Source organism: Protopterus annectens, chromosome 7.part0 (genome assembly GCF_019279795.1).
Source record: "Protopterus annectens isolate FY-2018-M chromosome 7.part0, PAN1.0, whole genome shotgun sequence".
NCBI classification, from domain to species: domain Eukaryota; kingdom Metazoa; phylum Chordata; order Ceratodontiformes; family Protopteridae; genus Protopterus; species Protopterus annectens.
The window spans coordinates 1,182,204,076-1,182,224,490 of NC_056739.1; the positions used below are offsets into that span (position 1 = coordinate 1,182,204,076).

The 20,415-nt window shown below is 40.9% G+C and overlaps 1 protein-coding gene across 2 annotated transcripts in view; it reads right to left on the reverse strand.

Annotated features, from left to right (window-relative positions):
* The window catches only part of GMPPB (GDP-mannose pyrophosphorylase B), an 824,737-nt gene that overhangs the window by 640,912 nt on the left and 163,410 nt on the right, over positions 1-20,415 (reverse strand). For both annotated transcript variants that reach the window (XM_044077786.1, XM_044077785.1), the window contains exon 3: positions 17,892-17,972. In XM_044077786.1, the coding sequence (XP_043933721.1) occupies positions 17,892-17,972 (81 nt within the window). The remainder of the gene's footprint in view (positions 1-17,891; positions 17,973-20,415) is intronic.

Below are 20,415 nucleotides of genomic sequence, written 5' to 3' on the forward strand. Positions count from 1 at the left end.
ATTAGGGGTACACAGACTAGACAAGAGGGGGCTGGAATTTATTGCAGAAAAATGGCAAAGGAACAAAGGTACTGGGCACAAATAATGTGAGGGAAAGATAACAGAATGGGAAGAGACCAAGAAATAAATTTGAACTGCAGGCTAGAGACTGCCTTCCCTATCAAGTGTTGATATCAGGCAAAGAGAAAGGGATAGGAGAATCCTAAGTGAAAAACCTGCTCTGATAACATTTAGTTGAATCTAGAACAGAAACTGCAATTTTAGAAGGGGTAATTAGCAAGATATATAAAATATTGCATGATAACTACAGAATCAATCAAAGGAGGTATTCCAAGATTGGGAAGAGAGATTAGACGAGCAATTCATGAGGAAACAATGGGAGGACATATGTATGGCTCCTAAGTATGCAACTAAGTCTAGAAGATATAGGACTTTTGCTTGGAAGTGTTTGCATAGGTATTTTTATACCCCAGACTCCAAAGAATTCTTCCTCAGGTAGATGGCAAATATTGGAGGTTTGACAGGGAAGAAAGAGGTAACTGGGAAGTTTTGGGAGTGTAATAAGTTGGAAGACTTTAAAAATTTCCTACAGAGTACTCTGTCAAAACATATATGGTGAGCAATTGGATGTAACTAAAGTAAATGATTTTTTGAGCTGGGATACAATACCTGACTTGCCTAGACATACTAATGCCTTGTTAAGTTTAACTCTTGTGGCTGCCAAAAAACTAAATTAGTAGAAAATGGATATCAAAGTCTAAACCAACTGTATTTGAAGTACTGAATATTGTAACAAAGATAATAGAACTGAAGTGGGATCTTAGAAAAGGGGATGAGCAAATTACATAGAAAATGAAAATTGTGGGAACAATGCATGCACGATAATGTTTTGGAGGAGTGAGATTTAAAGGAAGGCAGGAACTGAGCAATTTATGTAATGTTGGATTGACAGTTATACAAAAAACATATGTGATGTATAATGTTTGTAACCAGGAACATGCTAATATGGTTCACTTTTTTTTATATAAGTGTGTGCGCATTTGTTTTACGTGATAATTCAATAAAGGTGTTATTACTACCAATACAGCATTATTGGTCTGCTACTGCTAACTGCATATTCAAGATTTACACTATCAGGATGCCATGTCCCAGTACTTTAGCTGCTCATGGATAGGAACTCAAGATCTTTGTTTCCAGAATTCCAAGGTGGGAGATTTTGGAGGTAGCCCTTACCCTACAGGTCATTTTCTGCAAGGTTTATGCCACTACGGCCAAAACCTTGGTAAATATTGACTGAAAAACCCAAATGTCAACATTCAGTAAAAGTAAGTGATGCCCATCCAGAGCAAACCAAGGTAACCTCTTTTGAAAGACATCCTTCATGTCCAGTGACACTATCTTGTCACTGCATCAACAGAAGCATAACTCCTTATACAGCCACGGTCTAGAACCAGATATAAGTATGTGTTTGCTGAACTTGCTAAAGTCCAGAATGAAACAGAAATCCAGCCATCCTCTTGGGGGCTAGAAAAAGGAAGGAGTAAAACTCCCAGCCCAATTTTGAATGTTTACAGTCTCTATGTTCCTTTTAACAGCAGAGGCAGAGGCTGTCAAAAGAACTCTGCTGATGCAGACTGGTCTCTCAAATCTGGTCCCTTTGAGAACAGGATTTGTGAATTTCAAAACACTGGCAGGTTGACAATGTCTAGCACCATCTGGTTTTCCTGATGATTCTCCTTTGATGGATTTTCAAAGCTGGGATGAATTTGAAGAACCATCTCTCTCAATAACAGCCTCTGATCATAGTCAGGACTACTGCAGCTTGGGAAGAGCAGTCTTTTTGGGAGACTTTGGTAGTCCTGACAAAAATAAGACTACATTATGCTTCAGAGTCTTTTTTGGAGCAAGGAGAATGTTGTTTTTTTCCTTTTCTGGAGTTAGTTGGGAGGAGGCAGCAACAGAAAGGACCACAGTGTGATGGTCTCTACTCTCTTTAATAAATCATCAGCCAGGTCCTCAGGGACCTGGAAGGCATTTCTCCCCATGCATAAGAATATTCCTTCAGAGTTCTACCACCTTAGGAGCCATAGTCAAACAGTATACAAGGTCCTCCTTGAGTCCAGACTTGGGGAAGTCAGCAACCATTTCTATTGCCTGATCTATCACAGTGGACTGAATTTTGGACAGGGAGTTGAAGGCCCTTAGTTCCAATGTCTGGCAGCAGGGTAGGAAAATATTGTGTCTTCTCTCGCTTATGCTGGGCCAGACAAATTACACAGGAGTTGGCCTGAGGATGCCTGATGAGGGAACTGCGTTATAATCAGCCAAGGACTTGGAAAACAGCATCTACTTTTCTAAAGCTATGTAAGCAGAATGAGCATGTTTCCAGACTGCCAAAATATCATAAAGACCAAACAAAACCAGAATGTAAAAAGCAGAAAACAGATCAAAAGTGATGCAATACAGTCTTCTATTTTTATTAGCTACTTAGTGGCTCAGACAGAATTGTCCTTCAAGAATTTTGGTCTTTCTGACCATCTTTCTAATATAATACAAAGTACAGCCACAGGTAATAGCAAACATGACCATACAGTTATAAACTGACACAATTCTAAAGTTCCGTCTACTGACAATATAATAATAATGTGAAGACATAAATCTAAAAGCATTACATTGTTGACAACTAAATGTGCCATTTCTGGTGACATGAAATGAATTACTTCTTGATGTAGTCTGGAAATTACTGGATGTTAATTTTCTCATTTGCTCCCTAAATTTCCACAATAACAAAGGAAATACAGAACCTGTATGGTAAAGCCTGATCTAGTACATTATCCGTAATATAGCACAATGACTTTTAATAATGTCCAAATGATCACCTGGATTCAGTAAGATGTTAAAGACTGTAATAATGGCAATAAACTTAACAATGTTTAACGCCCATACATGGCATAACCTTATCTCATTTAGATTCATTGTTTTACAACAATTAAAGTCCAAGGTATTCAGCAAAAAAAAGAAAAAAAAAAAGGTCTAAAATTGTTACAATAGGAAGGAGTTAAGGTTTCTTCTTGCATTTAATGCTACGGTTAAACACAGCTGTTCATGGAACTTATTAATCTGCTAAGTTCTGCTACTGGATGTTGGATTTCATGGGATCTGTTTAAACCCTTGACTTTTTATGTTTTGTATATTTCTGAGGGATGACTTTAAGATAATAGCTAGTTAAGTTGGGAGACTGTATTACACCACTTTTTTGTTTTGTTTTTTTCACCAAAAACAGCATCCATAACTACTCTGGTTAAACTATAGTGTGAGTACAGGGGACCAGGGGCACTTCTTGGCACAGGATTACTTAAAGGGCAGAAAGGTGTGCTGTTTCTTGTCCTTTCTTTGTTTTTCATTTTTCTCTTCTGCTATAAAGTTGTTGCATTTGCATTACACTCGGCTCATTTCCACAGAGCTCAGCAACTCGATCACTCCACCAAAAAGAAAGTGATTTTTGCTTGAATACAGCCTAAAACAAGACTGATAAGGACATTTTTATTAGTTTTGCACTACCATTGTGCACTGTTTGATGGTATAACTGCATTATTATATTGCATTTCTTGTGACTTTGCATTTTTTGACCTTTTTGTAATCTCAAGCTGGAAAGTACAGTTTTTTACCTACCATAAATGTAGATATTCGAGTGTTCACCCTGCTGCAGTCATCACACTTAGGTTATCCTGCCGTCAGGCGGTCCTGCAGTCGGCCCGAATTCCAAAGTCTTGGTCTGGCGTCTGTTGCTGTCGCTTCTTCCCTGACGTCAGTGCGTCAGGGGTATATAAGAGGCATCCGACGCCATTTTCTTCAGTTTTTCTTGCCCCAGATGTCAGGTGCCCTCAAAAGGTACGCAATATATATATATATATATATATATATATATATATATATATATATATATATATATACAGACACACACACACACACACACACACACACACACACACACACACACACACACACACACACACACACACACACACACATGGCTATATAAAAATAAAACAAAACCCTTAGGTACAAGCAAATACACCACAGAGGTAGTATAGGATAAAGAGGTAAAGATAAGTTCAGCTAGTTCAGAGGGGATGGAAGGAGGGTAACCTGGACTGCAGCAGGGTGAACACTCGAACATCTACATTTATGGTAGGTACAAAACTGTACTATGTTCATCGTGTTACCCTGCTGCAGTCAACACACTTGGGTTGAATCCCAAAGCTAAGGAGGGGAGGTGGAGTCAAACAGGGTTAGAAGAAGCTAGTAGGCCCTGCAAAACTGCAGTGGCAAAACCAGCTCTAGTCTTAGAGTAAAGAGGTAAATGATAGTGTTTGGTGAAGGTGTGCACTGAACTCAAAGTAGCAGCTTCCAGAATATCCTTGGTTGGCACTCCCCTGAGAAAGGCTGCTGATGTAGCTGTAGCCTTGGTGGAGTGGGACCTAATGTTAGCAGGTACTGGTTTCCCATGATGTGTGTAGCAAAAACGTATGCAATGTCCTATCCATTTAGAAATGGTCTGTTTTGAGATAGCTTTTCCTTGTGATCCTGTAGCATAGGCTACAAAGAGCTGGTCAGTTTTTCTGAAAGCCTTACTTTTATCCAAGTAGTCATGTAATTGCCTGTGAATGTCCAAAGAGTGCAGGAGTCTTTCTCCTTTGTTCTGGGGATTTGGGAAGAAGGTGGGCAAGTGAATGGTTTGGTTTAGGGCCACATTGGATACCACCTTTGGCATAAAGGAAGGATTAGTTCGTAGAGAAACTCTGTCTTGATGAAAAATGATGAAAGGTTCCAGTGCCATTAGTGCCTGTAGCTCTGAGACTCTTCTAGCTGAGGTTATTGCTAGTAGTAGGGCAGTTTTCCATGAAAGAAATTTTAAATCAGTTGAAAAAGCTGGTTCAAAGGGCGGCAGTGTAAGCTTTTCCAGGACAAAGTTGAGATCCCAAGTAGGTGTTGGAGCTCTCCTTGGCGGTCTTAAGTTCTTAGCCCCTCTGATGTACTGCCTTAGGAGTGGATGTGAAAATAAAGGAGGATCCGTGCTGTAATGAAATTGCTAAGGCGTGGATCTTAATAGATGAAAAGGAAAGTCCTTTGTGTAACATCTCAGTTAAATATTGTAGAATCTGAGGAATGTTTGGCTCCAGGGGATTTAGGCCTTTAGCCTGGTTCCAGGAGCAAAATCTTTTCCATTTGTCTGAATAGGTTTTCCTGGTGCTGGGCCTCCTGGCCTCCAGAATGGCATCCATAACAGCTTTGGATAAAGGTGTTGGCTGGTTGTTTAGGTAATTTGCCATGCAGCCAGGTTTAAAGTCTTGAGCTGGCTGTGTAGAATCAGACTGTCTTGTGGTTGAGCAGGTGAGGAATTTGTGGCAAAATCCATGGTGGGCCCTGGGCCATGTTCCTTAAAATTGGGTACCAATGTTGGCATGGCCAGTCTGGTGCAACGAGAATCATTTGTGGCCTCTCTAATCTGACTTTCAGCAGTACCTTTGCTAGAAGAGGCAGTGGAGGGAAGGCATACACTGTTAATGTTTTCCAACTGAATGAGAGAGCGTCCACTTTCCAAGCTAGTGGATGGAAGGTCCTTGTGCAAAATTTTTGAAGTCGGTAGTTGTGGGGGCTTGCAAACAGATCTATGTCTGGGCGTCCCCATTTTTGAGCTATCATTGCAAATACTTGCGGATCTAGTTTCCATTCGTGTGGATCCATGATGTTTCTGCTTAGGTCGTCTGCCAATGTGTTTTTCTTTCCTGGCAGGAATTGTGCTTGTAATTGAACCTGGTAAGACAGTGCAGTGTTCCACAAGGTCATTGCTTGCCTGCATAGAGGGTAAAAATGTGTGCCCCCTTGCTTGTTTATGTACCACATGACTGTGGTGTTGTCTGTCCTTATTAGTAGTTGTCCTAGGTGTAGAAGGTCCTTGAAAGCTCTTAGGGCATTCTGCACTGCTAGCATTTCTTTTTGATTGATATGCAGGTGTCTCTGATCTGTAGTCCATTTGCCCTGAATGCACTGTCCATGTGTGCTCCCCAGGCATAGTCCGATGCATCTGTTGTCATAGCTTGCCTGGCTGTGTGTAAGGTGAAAGGCTGACCCTTGTTGAGGTGACATGCCTGTGCCCACCATAGAAACTCCTGTTGAAGGCAGGGAATGAGTGGAATCATTGTTTCCAAGCTGTGGCTGTGCTGAGTCCATACACTTTTCAGGTACCATTGTAATTTCCTCATATGCAGTTTTGCAAATGGTATTAGTAGTATGCAAGATGCCATGAATCCCAAGGCCTGCAGAATTTTTCTTGCAGGGAGTTGGGTCTTTGTTGCCATTATTTTGAAATATTGAAACAGCTGTCATTGTTTGTCTGGCGTGAGATAAGCCATCTGGGCCATTGTATTCAAGCTGGCACCCAGGAATGTTATGTTTTGTGAGGGCACTAGTTTTGATTTATTTTCGTTTACTGTGTACCCTAGGCAACTTAGAAGGTGTCTGACAAATGCCAGATGCTGTAAAAGAATGTCCTTGCTTTCTGCTTGAATAAGACAGTCGTCCAGGTATGGGTATATTTGAATTCCTCTTTGTCTTCAGTATGCAATTACTGGTGCCAGGCATTTTGTTTAGACCCTGGGCACAGTTGATAAGCCAAAGGGCAGTGCAGAGAATTGATAATGCGTTGAACCTACAATGAAGCGGAGGTATCTTCTGCAAATTTGTCTGATAGGGACATGCAGGTATACCTCCTTGAGGTCCAAAGTGACTAGCCAAGCATTCTTGCCCAGCATGGGAAGAAGCTGCTGTAGTGTTAGCATCTTGAATTTTGGTACTTGCAGATAGGTGTTCAGAATTGAAAGATCCGGAATGGGTCTCCATGCTTTGTCCTTTCTTGGAACTAGGAATAGTCTTGAGTAAAATCCTTGTCCCTGCTCCTATGTAGGTACCTGTTGGATGGCTCTCATGTTCATGAGAGCTGTAATTTGTTTTTGTGCCTCTGCCCATTGATTTGGTGTCAGGTTTGGCATTCCTTTGATCCTTGGTAAGGTATGAAAGTGGAATCTGTATCCCTGAGAAACAATGTTTAGAACCCATTTGTCTTTTGTGATGATGTGCCAGTTGTCTGCAAAAAATGCTAGTTTTCCTCCCAAGGGTGTTACCAGGAGAGATTTGCTTGGTAGTTTGAGGATAGAGTCATTGTGTCTGCCTTCTGCTAGCTTGGGGCCTGTCTTCTCCTGCTTTCTGGGTAGCAGAACCCCATTGGCAAGGTTTGTAAGGGCCCTGTGACTGACCTCTGCCCCTTGGGCATCTGTATTTGCCCCTCTGTGATCTGTCTGAAACTGCAAAGGACCAATTTTTTGTTGGCCAATTTCTGCTGAAGCGAGGGAGTTGTACCTGCAAGAAATCCTTGACCGTTTGCATAGATTTAGCCTTAACCTCCATTTTCTTAAAACCTCTTCTACTTTGACACCAAATGATACATCCTGTTGTAAAGGTGCATCTAACAATTTTGCTTTAACATGGTCAGGGAGGGTTTGCTCTTTTAACCAAGCATGTCTACGAATGACTGAGCCAGTAACAGCTGCTCTACAGGAAGCTTCCAGTGAATCAAATCCGCATTGTAAAGTATGCTTGCCCACCTGTTCAGCTGCATGCAACAGATCCTGCATTTCCTTGTATTCAGGCTGTTCTGAGTGTGTGCGCATTTTTTTGTTTTAACTGAGACATCAGGAATTGTTGATATTTCAACATGTGAAACTGGCAATTTAATGCTCTCATAGCCAGAGTTGCAGAGGTGTATATTTTCTTTCCCCATCTATCTAGGGCTCTGGAATCTCTTTCAGAGGGCACAGGATTTTTAGCCATAGAAGCCTTTGCTCCCTTAGGACCCTGGGATATGGTTTCTGGGTCAGCTACAGGGCTTTTATAAAGGAATTTGTGTGAGTCAGGTACTCTGTAGTATCTGTCTGGTTTGGCTGGAGCAGTAGGTAGAGAGTCTGGATTTAAACTAGACTCCAAGTAGACATCATCCACAATATCTAAAACAGGGGGGATAGCAAGAGGTCTGTGCTGGGGTAAAAAAAGGAACTCTCTGAGCCTTTTCTTAGAATCTGAGTAATCCTGGCCTTCCCAGTGGAAATGTTCCCTCATGGTATGTAATGTTTCCCCAAAGGAGTAGTCTTCAGGGGGAGATGCTGAGGGAATAGAGTCTTCAGCATCAGAATCCTCATAAGGTGGAAAAGTGTAATCCTGTTCCTCAGAAGAATCTGAGGAGAGAGAAACCTGGTCAGAGGATGCATAATCCTCCTCTTGGAATAAGGACAGACAACACCACAGTCTTGGTCTTTTATCAGGAGGGGGACGGAAACCACTGATAAGGGTAACTAAATCTTCAGCCATCTCAAGCATCTGTTTCTTAGGCATGGGGCCTTGACCTGTAGACTGATGAACAGTTTTCTTAGGTTTTAAAGGAGATTTAAGCTTAGCATAAGATTTAATGGTGAGTGTAGTCGGTCTGAAGACACCTTCTGCAACCGAAGGAGTTTCCTCTGCACCGGTGTCGGTAGATGGCTGCGTCAGCCTAGTAGACTTCGCTTGGGAGTCGGCAGCTGTCTGGGGTTCCAGCTCTGCGGTCGTCAGGGGCTACGTAGGGTCCTCACTGAAAACCGGAGAACCGGCAACAGGTCCAGCTGAGGCCTCGGGGTCTGGCTTATTCCTAGGCTGCCTGTCCTTATCCTTGTGTTTTTTATGATTTGCGGTCGTCGGCTGCTCCGACGGCATGATATAATTGAATTTCCTACCAAAGTAATGTCGTGCGAAGTCAAAATGGCGTTTGATAGTGTGTTTATTAAACCTAGCGTAAAACCGACAACCTGTGACGTCGTGGTCTGGGCCTAGACAAGGAATGCAATAAGAATGGAAGTCCTTATGAGGTATTTGCTTCCCACAAGAAATGCAATTGTTAACTTTTTCTGACATCGGACTGAGGCAAGAAAATGTTCCCCAACGGGGTACTTAGCTTTACTGAAGACTTCGGACTGAAATTCAAATCGAAAATCTCAGGTGTCGGCCGACCGGCACTTGCGAACTGCTTCTGCTTCGGGCACCGCGCGGCAAGAAAGACTGAAGAAAATGGCGTTGGATGCCTCTTATATACCCCTGATGCACTGACGTCAGGGAAGAAGCGACAGCAACCGACGCTGGACCAAGACTTTGGAATTCGGGCCGACTGCGGGACCGCCTGACGGCAGGATAACCCAAGTGTGATGATTGCAGCAGGGTAACACGATGAACATCTGCTTTGGTCAAACTCCAGTGAGAGTAGAGGACACTTGAGATATTTCTTGGTGCATGATTACTTAAAGAACAGAAAGGTTTGTTGTTTCTGATTACCCCACTCTGCTGCTATATATTCACTGCATTTGTATAACTCTGCTCATTGTGCAGCTGTGGTTTGTACTGCTCTATAAAGATGCAGGAGATTAGACTTAAAAATTTGCCTATAAAACTACCTCTGCCTTTTCCTCAGTAGTCAGTTGCGCAAAGAGTAACTAGTTTGCATGATAAGGAGTACGCAGTCCCATGAGTTCATCTCCTTGTAGTCTTGACTGTAGCCTATATTCTTACATCACCCAAGCTGCCAGCTGTAAATCCTCTTGTACCATCACCTTATAGATCACATAATAAGGATCTGCAGCCATGAATATGCTCTTTCCTACTACCAATGGAGCCAGTTTGGTGGACATCCTGAGACAATGTAGTAATCATCTTATGTTTACAGACAACCATTTCATTCTTACAGAAACTGATATGGTATGCAAAAGATCTGTTCCTACAATGTCACTGAAGCACTAATAATACCAAACAGGTTATCCTTTACACACTACACCTACCACATACAATATGGTCTACACACATAGAACATCATATGCTGAGACTGTCTTCCTAAGCCTCCAAAGGCCTTCCAGGCATTGCACTGGTAATAAACATCCTCAAAAGCATCAAAAGCACTCTATTAAAACAACATCCACCGCTACACATACAGCCACATCCCATGTCTCTCATCTTCTAAGTCCATAAGGCAAACTACCACACAACCCAACATTTTGGTCATAGGATACTTCATTGTGAGACATGCAAATGTTCCACTCATAAGGGTGAATAAGGGGATAGTCACAGTCAGGTACCTATCAGGTTCCAGGATCCACTTCATCACATATGTTCTCAAGATGTTGAGCCACAAGTACCAGTATGACTCCATCACAGTCCATGTGGGTGCAAGCAATCAGAGATGTACCAATGTACTATACAAGACAGACATGAAAAACTCTCAGACTATGCACCCCAGGTTGGTACGAACCTAGCACTGAGCAGCATTCTACCATCTCCAAGCATGATGCTACAATATGAATAAGAGATAATGGAGTTTAACAGATTGCTTAGTTTTTGTTGTCATTCGAAGAGGGTACAATATTTGTCAGCATGGGAGGATATGATTAACAGACCATACTGCTTTGCTAGGGGTGGACTGCATGCATCCCCTCTAGAATTTTTGATAGTGGCTAAAGCCTTGTCCATCCCCATACTGTCTTTTTTAGGCATTCCCAAACGGATAAACCTTCTAACATAGTAAATCTAACCCAAGAAAATCTAAAGATGTTACTGCTCAATGCCAGGGGTCTAAACAAGAAATTCTACTCCCTGCAAGTTCTCCTCACCCTGGAGAATGTAGATGTTTTTGCAATTACTGAGTCATTGTTTAAAACCATGGAGAGCATCCCGGCAGTGTAGGGCTATAATATCTGCCATACATTTAGATTAGCTACTGCACACGAAGGGACAAAATGTGGAGCTATCCCAGTTTATATCAAAAACAATCATGTCTTGAAGATGGTCAAACAATATGAAACACTTGAGCTTCTGCACATTCAAATTACCATATGCAAACTCTCGTGCGCTATCCTGAAAGCAACAGGTCTCCCTCTCTGATCCAGGAAACTATAACACATACTTAAATGTGCTAGAGACACTTCCAGTGCAACCCAATGCCATATTTCTGGGTGAATTTAATTACCTCACTATAAACTGGGAATCATACATAACACCAAACATGCATGACCAAGGATTCCGGGACTTTGTAAATAAATCAACCTGGATCAGCTAATCTGTACATCCACTGGAGACAATAGCATTCAGGACCTGGTCCTCACAAACATGTGTGGATAACCCAAGTGTAATTTCTTCTCTGGTCAGGTCAAGCCATAAAGCTGTCTGCTTTGAAATAAAAATATAAGCCAGGTCCCCAGCTAACCTAGGAACTTTAGGAACTATTCTATAAGTAAACCTCCTACTATAAAGTGATACCTTGGCAAAATTCGAAGCTCCTTCCAAACCCTAATAATGCTGCTGCCTATGCAGAACTGTTCACAGAAACCTTATGCAATCATATAAATAGCTGCAAAGAGACAGTTGTACCTCCCTAAAATAAGCACAGGACAACCTCAAAGCCACATCAACAGGTTGTACAACAGAAGAAAGAAATTATTGGCAAAAATTTGAAAGTCCAGTGGTCAGCAAGATTAAAACTCCCTCATGAATCAAAACAGAAAACTCAAACCAAAACCAAATTTGAGGTAAAAATAGCCTCAAAAACTAAGGACAACCACAGCACTTTCTGTCTGTAACCAGAAAGGCAATTCAAATAGGTACTGGACTGACTGTTAATGGAGACACCTACACTGAGCTGCAAGATGCAACAAATTTACTGGCCGACAAATTTAGCTCCAGTTTACCTCCCCTTGATGCCCGTCAGGAAATACCCTCAAATATAACTCCCCCAGCTATCATTAGGGAACAGGTCCTTAATGCACTCTCCAAGGCCAAAAACATCTTATCAATGGGCCCCAGTAATACCCCAGGATGCCTCCTTAATTGCATTAAACATGATCTATCAGAACCACTACAATCACTATTCCACCATAGCCACCAGACAGGCTTCATTCCAAGCAAATGGTGGACTGCAACTATCATCTCTCTGCACAAGGACGGGTCATGCATGGACTCTGGTAACTACAGACCTTTAAGTCTCCATAGCCTCATATGCAAGGATATGGAAAAAAATTATCATGGAAATGAGGAAGAAAGAAAAAAATTATATCTAAAAATAGGAAGGGCTATGCCCAACAGACAAAAAAAAAATCCCTCATCAGTCTCGACAATTAACATAGGGGACTAATCAAGTCCACCAAAGCCAACTTTAAGGCAAAAATAGCCTTCCAACCTAAGAATAACCATAAGGCATGCCTCAGTTATGTACGCAGTCTTAAGGGGAACACAACCCAACAGTGTACTGAACTAATAGTGATGGAACTCCCCATATTGACCAGGAGGATATAATGTAATTGTCTGGCTGATAAATTTAGATCCAGTTTCACCTCCCTATTACTTCCCAGTTATCCCCCAAAAGCTAAAAACACTACACTGATGGTCCTGATAATATCCCAGGGTTGCCTCCTAAACAGCTTCAAACATGACATGTCAGGTCCACTAGAATGTCTGTTAAAACACATCCTCCATACAGGCCTCATCCCTCAACGGTCATCACTATGCACAAAGGGGGACTATCAACCGGCTCAGGGAAGTACATACCCATAATTTTTACAAGAATTATCATGGACCTGATAAACAAACACAGACAAATTCATCAGCACTGAACCCATCCCACTTTAGTTTCATCCAATTTTTTCCCTCATTTCATACCGCAATTCCTATTTGTATTAGACTAACTTACCTTTAATTTCTCTAAAAACTGTCTAAAATTTCTCTAAATATTAAATGATCGTCATATACCCTGTATCAATTTTAACAAATGTTTTTATATTATGTCTAACTTGTTATAAATTATTTAAACTGCAGATGTTTGTGTTTTATTTTTGAAGATTGTAAAATGATTGTTCTTAAAAAAAATCTGTAATAATCTGGAGCTTTTCTCCCCAGGCCTCTGCTGAAAATGGGTTTCTACCAGTTGGACTTTCCTGGTAATAAAATGTCAATAAACAAATAAATAAATCAGTCAAGAGCAGGTCATGCCTACTAAACCCAGTGGACGTCTTCAAAAAGGTCACTAGAGCAATGAACAAGAGCAAAATGGTGCATACTGCCTACCTCAACCTGGCAAAGGGATCTGACACAATACCCCACTCAGGTATTATAAACAACCTGAAAAATTTAGACATAAATCCCTATGTCAGCCAATAGCTAGCCAAATGGCTCATGGACAGGACACATGAAGTAAGTGTGGGAGAATCCATTCTCATAAGAGGTTTGTTACTAAATGTGTCCTGCAGGGCTTGGTACTGGGTCCTCACCTGTTTGGAATATACTTTTTTGAAGTCAAGGGAGATATAGAGGGCATTTGGCTAACAAAATCTGCCGATGAGCAAACTGGGTGCAATCATTAAATCCCCCAAAGATGTAGACATTCTCTAGGAGGGTCTGAGACAAATAACTGGTGCCAGAGCCAGGACCTAAAGCTCAGCGCATAAAATGCATAATTTTACGCATGCAAATTATAACACTGATAAAACTCCCCTAAGTGTAGACCCAGTGGTGAAGTACGTGGGAACTCGGGTTGACAGTAACTTGAACTTTGATCACCATTTGACCATGGTGGTCTATGTGGCACAACTTATAAGTAAGGATATGGCATCCTGATCTAAGGAGATCATAATTCCCACTAAACTCAATGCTCATTAGACCAGTAATCCAGTACAATGAATCCTTCAGCATATACCTGACCAGGAATTTGCAACAGCTGGAGGGGCCATAAAGGTTCCTTGCTAAAAATACATGGTATAAATAACATGTCCTATGCAGACAGCCTCAAAGGCCTGTCCCATCTCAGTCTCCTATAGACTACTGAGATGCAATCTATGCCTAACCTACAACGCATTCTACAATCCAGCCCTGATGGATCTACTAAACATTCACAAAACAAACACTAGAATTATTTGATCTAAAGATCTATACCTCATATGTGACATAAGCAAATCATGTTGGAGGGAGAGTTATGCATCTTAGATATTACCCCTTCTCTAGAAGAGACTCCCCATTGATGTGAATCAGAGCTCTTCCTTAAGCCTTTTCAAATGTAATTTGGACCAATGGATGGGAAATTGCAAATTCAATGTTGGATTTTCACCTGCATCGATTATGGAGAGGGGAAGCTTGTACATGCCCTAAGGTATAAACATATAACAAAGCCATTCCAGTTCTGGGCTTGATAACTGGGAACACTGGAGCAACTACTCAGGATGCCTTTACATCTGTGGAAACATGGCTTACCAACAAGCAACTAATCTTGAACCCTAAAAAAAAAACTTGCTCTTTCTCCCAAAAAATCTTAACCATCTTAAATCTACTTTCTCTATACTGTCTGTTAATAAAACTCCAACAGAAGCTGAACCTAGTACTAAACTCTTAGGTGTCACTATAGATGAACTTAAGTTTGACTTACACACAACCTCTACAGCTATCATCCAACTATCGCATGGAACAAGCTTCCTCTTTAAACAACAACATCAGGAAGACTCATCAGAAACTAGGCCTTCTATAGCGGAACAAAAAGTATCTCACCTCTAAAGCAAAAGTAACTCTTTCTCATACCTACCTCCTACCCTGTCTACTATATGGTTCCCAAATATTTACAAACCTTAATACCACACTTCTAGCTAAACTATAGTCAATCTATAACAAGGTAGCCAGATTTGCCGACAACATACTTATAAAACCCATCACTGCATCTCACTTAAACTCAAACTGGATGGAGTTACCTAACCTGCTTCTTCTCTCAGCTTCAGATTATACAATCTATCCTTTATCAACCGCTCTATTGCCCAAACATATCCTCCTTTATAACCCACTACTCTCTAACTAGATCACTCCGTAGCTCAGACCAAGACCTACTACTTGTTTATAAACCTAAGACTAACATTGGATGCAACCTCTATAGCTATCATCCAACTATCACATGGAACAAGCTTCCTCTTCAAACTAGATTACTACCTCATCCTAAACGATTCAAAGCAGCTGCTAAAGAACACCTAAAAACACTCTGGTCTTGCCTCGGTACTCACCCTCCATAAACTGCCTTCCAAACATCAAAATGCCCATTATCAGACCATAAACTTTTATTTTCATCTTCTACTCTCTTACTATTAACACCCTCTACCCCAACTGACCACACCATCCTCCAACATTTTTAAGCTTCAACTTTATGCTTTTAGCCCAACTCTTTCTCTCTTAAACAACTCCTCTTGTCTACACCTGACAGTAACTTATGATTAAAATAAATTATCACTACAAAACTGTAAGAACAGGTCTTTACTCTCATTGTCATCATTTAAACTATGACTTGTAATTTTTTTTAAGTGTCTAAATTTTTTTGAAAATCTTATTGAAATATTGCTTCTGCTACCTATATGTAATATTGTTTCTGTAAATTCTCTTGCATTGTTTAATGTATTGGAACTTTTCTCCCTAGGCCTCCACTGAAAAAGGGCTACTTCAGCTCAGATAGAATAATCCAATCAACAAACGTAACCTTCTATGATTTGATGATCCTATGATAAACAATGATAAAGGAAACCTTGAGACACTGAACCCAATCCAGTTTGGCTTCATCAAGGGCAAGTTACACCTACTTAACCTGGTGGACTTCTTTGAGAGGGTCACCAAAGCAATGCATGAAGGCAAAACAGTGCATACTACTTACCTGACATAGACAAGGCATTTACATTTACACAATACCTCACTAAGCATTATAGACAAACTCTTGAAATTAGATATAAACACATACATATGTCACCCACTGGATAGCCAGCTGACACAAAGAAGGACACCAAAAAGTTAGGATAGGGGAGTCTACCTCCACAAAGAGACCAGTCACTAGTGGAGTCCCTCTGGGCATCAACTTCTAAGAAGTCAAGGACAGCATCAAAGGCCTCTGGTTGACCAAACGTGCAGATGATTGAAATTAGGAGCAGTCACAGAATCCTCCAAAGACAAAAATACCTTCCAAGAAGGCCTAACATAGATTAGTAACTAGTACCACAGCCACAGTCTAAAACTCAATGCCAAGAAATGCATAACAGTATTCTCTGGGAAAAATCGCTACCCCTTCTAACCACCACACTGATAATACACCTCTTAGAGAAGACTCATTAGTCAGGGACTTGGGAATGCATGTAGACAGAAATCTGGCCTTTGAACATCTTGTGGTTATGTCAGTAAGTAAATTGTTGTAAATTGCATGCCATACAAGCGAAGGTATGGCATCTAGGTCCAAGGATGTCACTGTTCCAATATACCCAGTCCTCCTCAGACCAATCAGAGTACAGAACCCACTTCGGTATACACCTGACCAGTGATATACAACAACTGGAACATCCACAGAGGTTCCTAACAAAAAGAATAAAGGGCATTGTCAACATTTCCTACACTGACCACCTCAAAGCTCTGTATTTTGTCACCTACAGACTGCCGAGAGGCGATCTTTGTCTGGCATACAAGGCAACATCTAATCTCTCTGATGTACCCACTGCACATCTGCAAAACAAATAGAATCAGAATTACCCAATCTAAGGACCAAAACTTGTCTGTGACATAAACAGGAGGAACAGGTATGTGTCTCAGAGACTACCCCATTTCTGGAATAGGCTTTTCATCCAAAAGAAGCAGAGTTCTTCCCTATTCCAATTCAAGCATAGCTTGGACCAGTGGATAGGGAAATTAGAAATTTACCTCTAGCCTGCCACTTATGTATCTGATAGACAGAGATACCTGTAAATGCTAGATCACCCAAGCCCAAGCCTACATATACTCCTTAAAATAACCTTGGGTAACAAAAATTGTCAGACATATACGGGAAGCATGGCTAAGCTTAAAAAGGCCCCAGAAGTCAATTAGCCTAGTATAAATCTACAAACCTAAAATGTAAGGAAATAACTAGACCAGTTCACTTTACTCGGTCATCAGACAGCTAGGTGAAGGAAACCACAAAAAGAAAATAATTCCATTAGTCTCTTCCTTAAGCACATCACATTTGAAGACCATGTACCTCACTGTCCATTACTCAGACATTCACTACTTGTGGCTTCAGGTAACTCTTGAAGAGTGCCAGGATGACAGTTAACGTCCTGGATATCTAGCTGAAGAATGTTGCAACTTGGGGGGAGAAGCTTCAGACAGCTACAGAAGCCAAAAATAAGCCTCTTTTGTGCAAGAAAAAGAACCTTCTGTGGAAGTGATATGTACAGTGATTTGGGTATGAATTTATGGTTAAGATCACCAAGTATAAATGGAACTGGAAAAAAGGCCCTTAGTGATTAGTCAACAGCAGTACACTGCAACACTGCAACAAAAACAGCCTGAACTCTTCAATGTTTTACAATATGGCAGGTTTATACACAGCCCTGTTTGTGCATTCACAATCTGAATGCAGCATCACTCAAGAGAGAGACAGGCTACAGGGTATAAGAGAAACGTAATCAGACTGACAACTTTATTAACAACAACTTCCAGGCCACTCTTACAACACAAAATAATTGACAAGTACAATAAACATGCATCACATTTTCAGTGCCATAAGGCTAATTTACAAGGTCAGGGGAATAATGAAACACAGCTTTTAGTTTCAAGAATAACATAAATGAATGATTAACCTGATAATGACTTCTGAATGATCAATTTCATTTACAATAAAAAATCATTTAAATAAATGCAAAATACATCCAAGTTGTCCTGAAATACTACTAAAAATTACATGCAATACATACAAACCCATGAAAGCTACGTCTTTGAATCCTTACCCTTTGCTCCTGTTCCTTCATTTCCTTCTCCAGCATTTCAGACATGTAACTCACTGCAAGGATCACATGCTTTACACCAGCCTAAGACAGAGAAAACAAAAATGAAAACAAGAAATATATTCAGTAGGCACACATTTTAGTATCTAACAGTTCATTTATGTATTACTCATCAAAACAGTAACTAAGGAGGGTAGAGTGAACCAAGGTATATACACAGGCATGTTGGAAAATGAGGATTAGGATGCAGAGAAAAAGGAAACCAGTATGAGAAATGCCATGCTACCATGTAGTATATACACATGCACAAACAGCTGCATAAAAAAGTTTAAATGCAGTAATAAGCTGTAAACAAAAGTATAAAGTCATTAAGTAACACAACAGTGTATACATTAAAATTGTTAAAAGCACATCTGTGACAGATGTGCATAGAGATTAAACCACCTGAATGTTAATTAAAAAGACAATAGTGCGTTACAAAACTGCAAACTCTGGAAATTGCAAACATATATGCACCACCTTCAGCTGATCTGCAAGAAGGCCCTCTGCAGTGGTTTACTCTTGGAAAAGTCTTTCTTGATTTTCCAAACTCAGCAGAATTCTAAAATTCCTCTATCTTCCAAGCTGGGGGCACATAACTCTGATGTTGGTGCCAGTCATACCCGGCCCCAGCCACTCCCCAACTCATCATGAATGCAGTCATGTGCAACCTGAAAAACATGCAAATAATATAAAATCATACACCTACCCAACCTAGAGAAACATACACAGAGATGCTGCGTGGAGAGGATCTCTTATGTCATGGGGACAGTGGAAGGGTAATGGGCCTTCTGCAGATCAGATGATATGATGAGCACAATCAATCCCCTGCTGGCATTAGCTTTTGGCAGAATTTTCTAATGGATGGTTTGCCATCTGGAAGAAAAAGACACAATCTACAATTCACGTGGACAGTGTTTGTTTAGCCACCAAAAGACTCATCACCCAGGGCAAAGGGAGAAATTGTCCTCTCCTCTTGAACTCACGTGCACCCTTTGTGAAGAGCCTAAACTAATGGTATACATTAAGAGTATGAAGAGCTCATTCTATCTGAGATTTTACCTCTGTACAGCAAATAGGGCAGTGAATAAACTGGTTAAAGGGCAGTTCTGAAAGTACTTTTGGGAACAAACATAAGCTAGTCCTAAGGGATGTCCAGCCCTCAAAAAAGGCTATGTAAAGTATTCTAAGATTCTGCATCTCATACCTTTTAGCAGTAAAGATGGCAGCCATCAGGAAAAGTGTCTTCCAAGTGATATACTTCAAAGAATTAACCAACTGGTTCAGAGTATTCGCTCATGAAATTAAATATCAAGGAGAAGGGGGAATTTTCTTCAATGGGAAGGGAAATTGCAAAGCACTTTTAATGAACTATTTGCCATTTAGTGCTATGTCAAGCTTCAACCTTCCACAGGGTAGGAAGCACAAATAAGCCTGAAATGCATAAAATAGTTCTTAGTTACTCCATGTTGAAGGTAAACAAGTCAATCAGGAGCAAGAGGCAAGATAAGCAATTATAAACTGAACAAAAGAGGTAGGATGGGATACTTTGACAACCAGACAGTGAAATTCTTCCACTTAGAGGAATCCATCTAAATTGTTGACAACCTTTTATAGGTTCATAGGTAGGTACTAGGCTATCGGCCCGAGGGCCAAAGCAAGTCTAGCCAACAGTGTATTGGCTTTCGCCACCCATGTATTGTTAAATTCCTGCCCCTCTATCGAGCAGTGCCCCAGACATAATCCCAGGGGTGAATTTCCTATCACCCATCCACTTATCAAGGTTTTTCTTGAAGAGTGCTAATGATGAGCTCTGCTTAATGTGGATGGGAATGTTGTTCCAGAGCATGGGAAGTCTCTGGGACAAGAATCTATCCCTCCAGCATGTCCTATTTATTGTTGTGGTGAGGTTTAGGTCCCTAAAGCGTGTAGGGGAGAATGGGATTTCTTCAAGTGGAGCATGTCCAACAATTCCGGGTTTGACATAGCTTTGTATGTCAGGCAGAGGTCTCCTTGGAGTAAGCGATATGCGACAGAGTAGAGTTTGAGTTTCTTGAGCCGGTCGGCATAGGGCAATTGTTTGAGGCCAGCAATCCTCTTGGTGAAGTACTTTTGGGGCCTTTCAAGTTGTTGTAGGTGTCTTGTGAGGTACATCCCAAATGGAGCATTGCATTCAATGAGGGGTCTGATAAGTAATGAGCAGAGGGGACGATGACTTCCTTATTTCTAGATGCGAACCCTTTTGTAATTAAGTGGGCCACATAGAAAGATTTTCTGACCACTGTGGCAATGTGGTTATCAAAGGAGAGGTTACTATCCACTTGGGTCCCAAGGTCTCTTATCACACTTTCTGTGTTTAGTGAACTTCCCTGTTTGGTAATTCATGGGTACTGTGTTTTTATCAAAGGGGATAACAATGCACTTTCTGGCAATTTAGCTTGAGGCCATGATTTTGACACCAGGTGTCTGTCTCGGTGAGGCCCTTTTG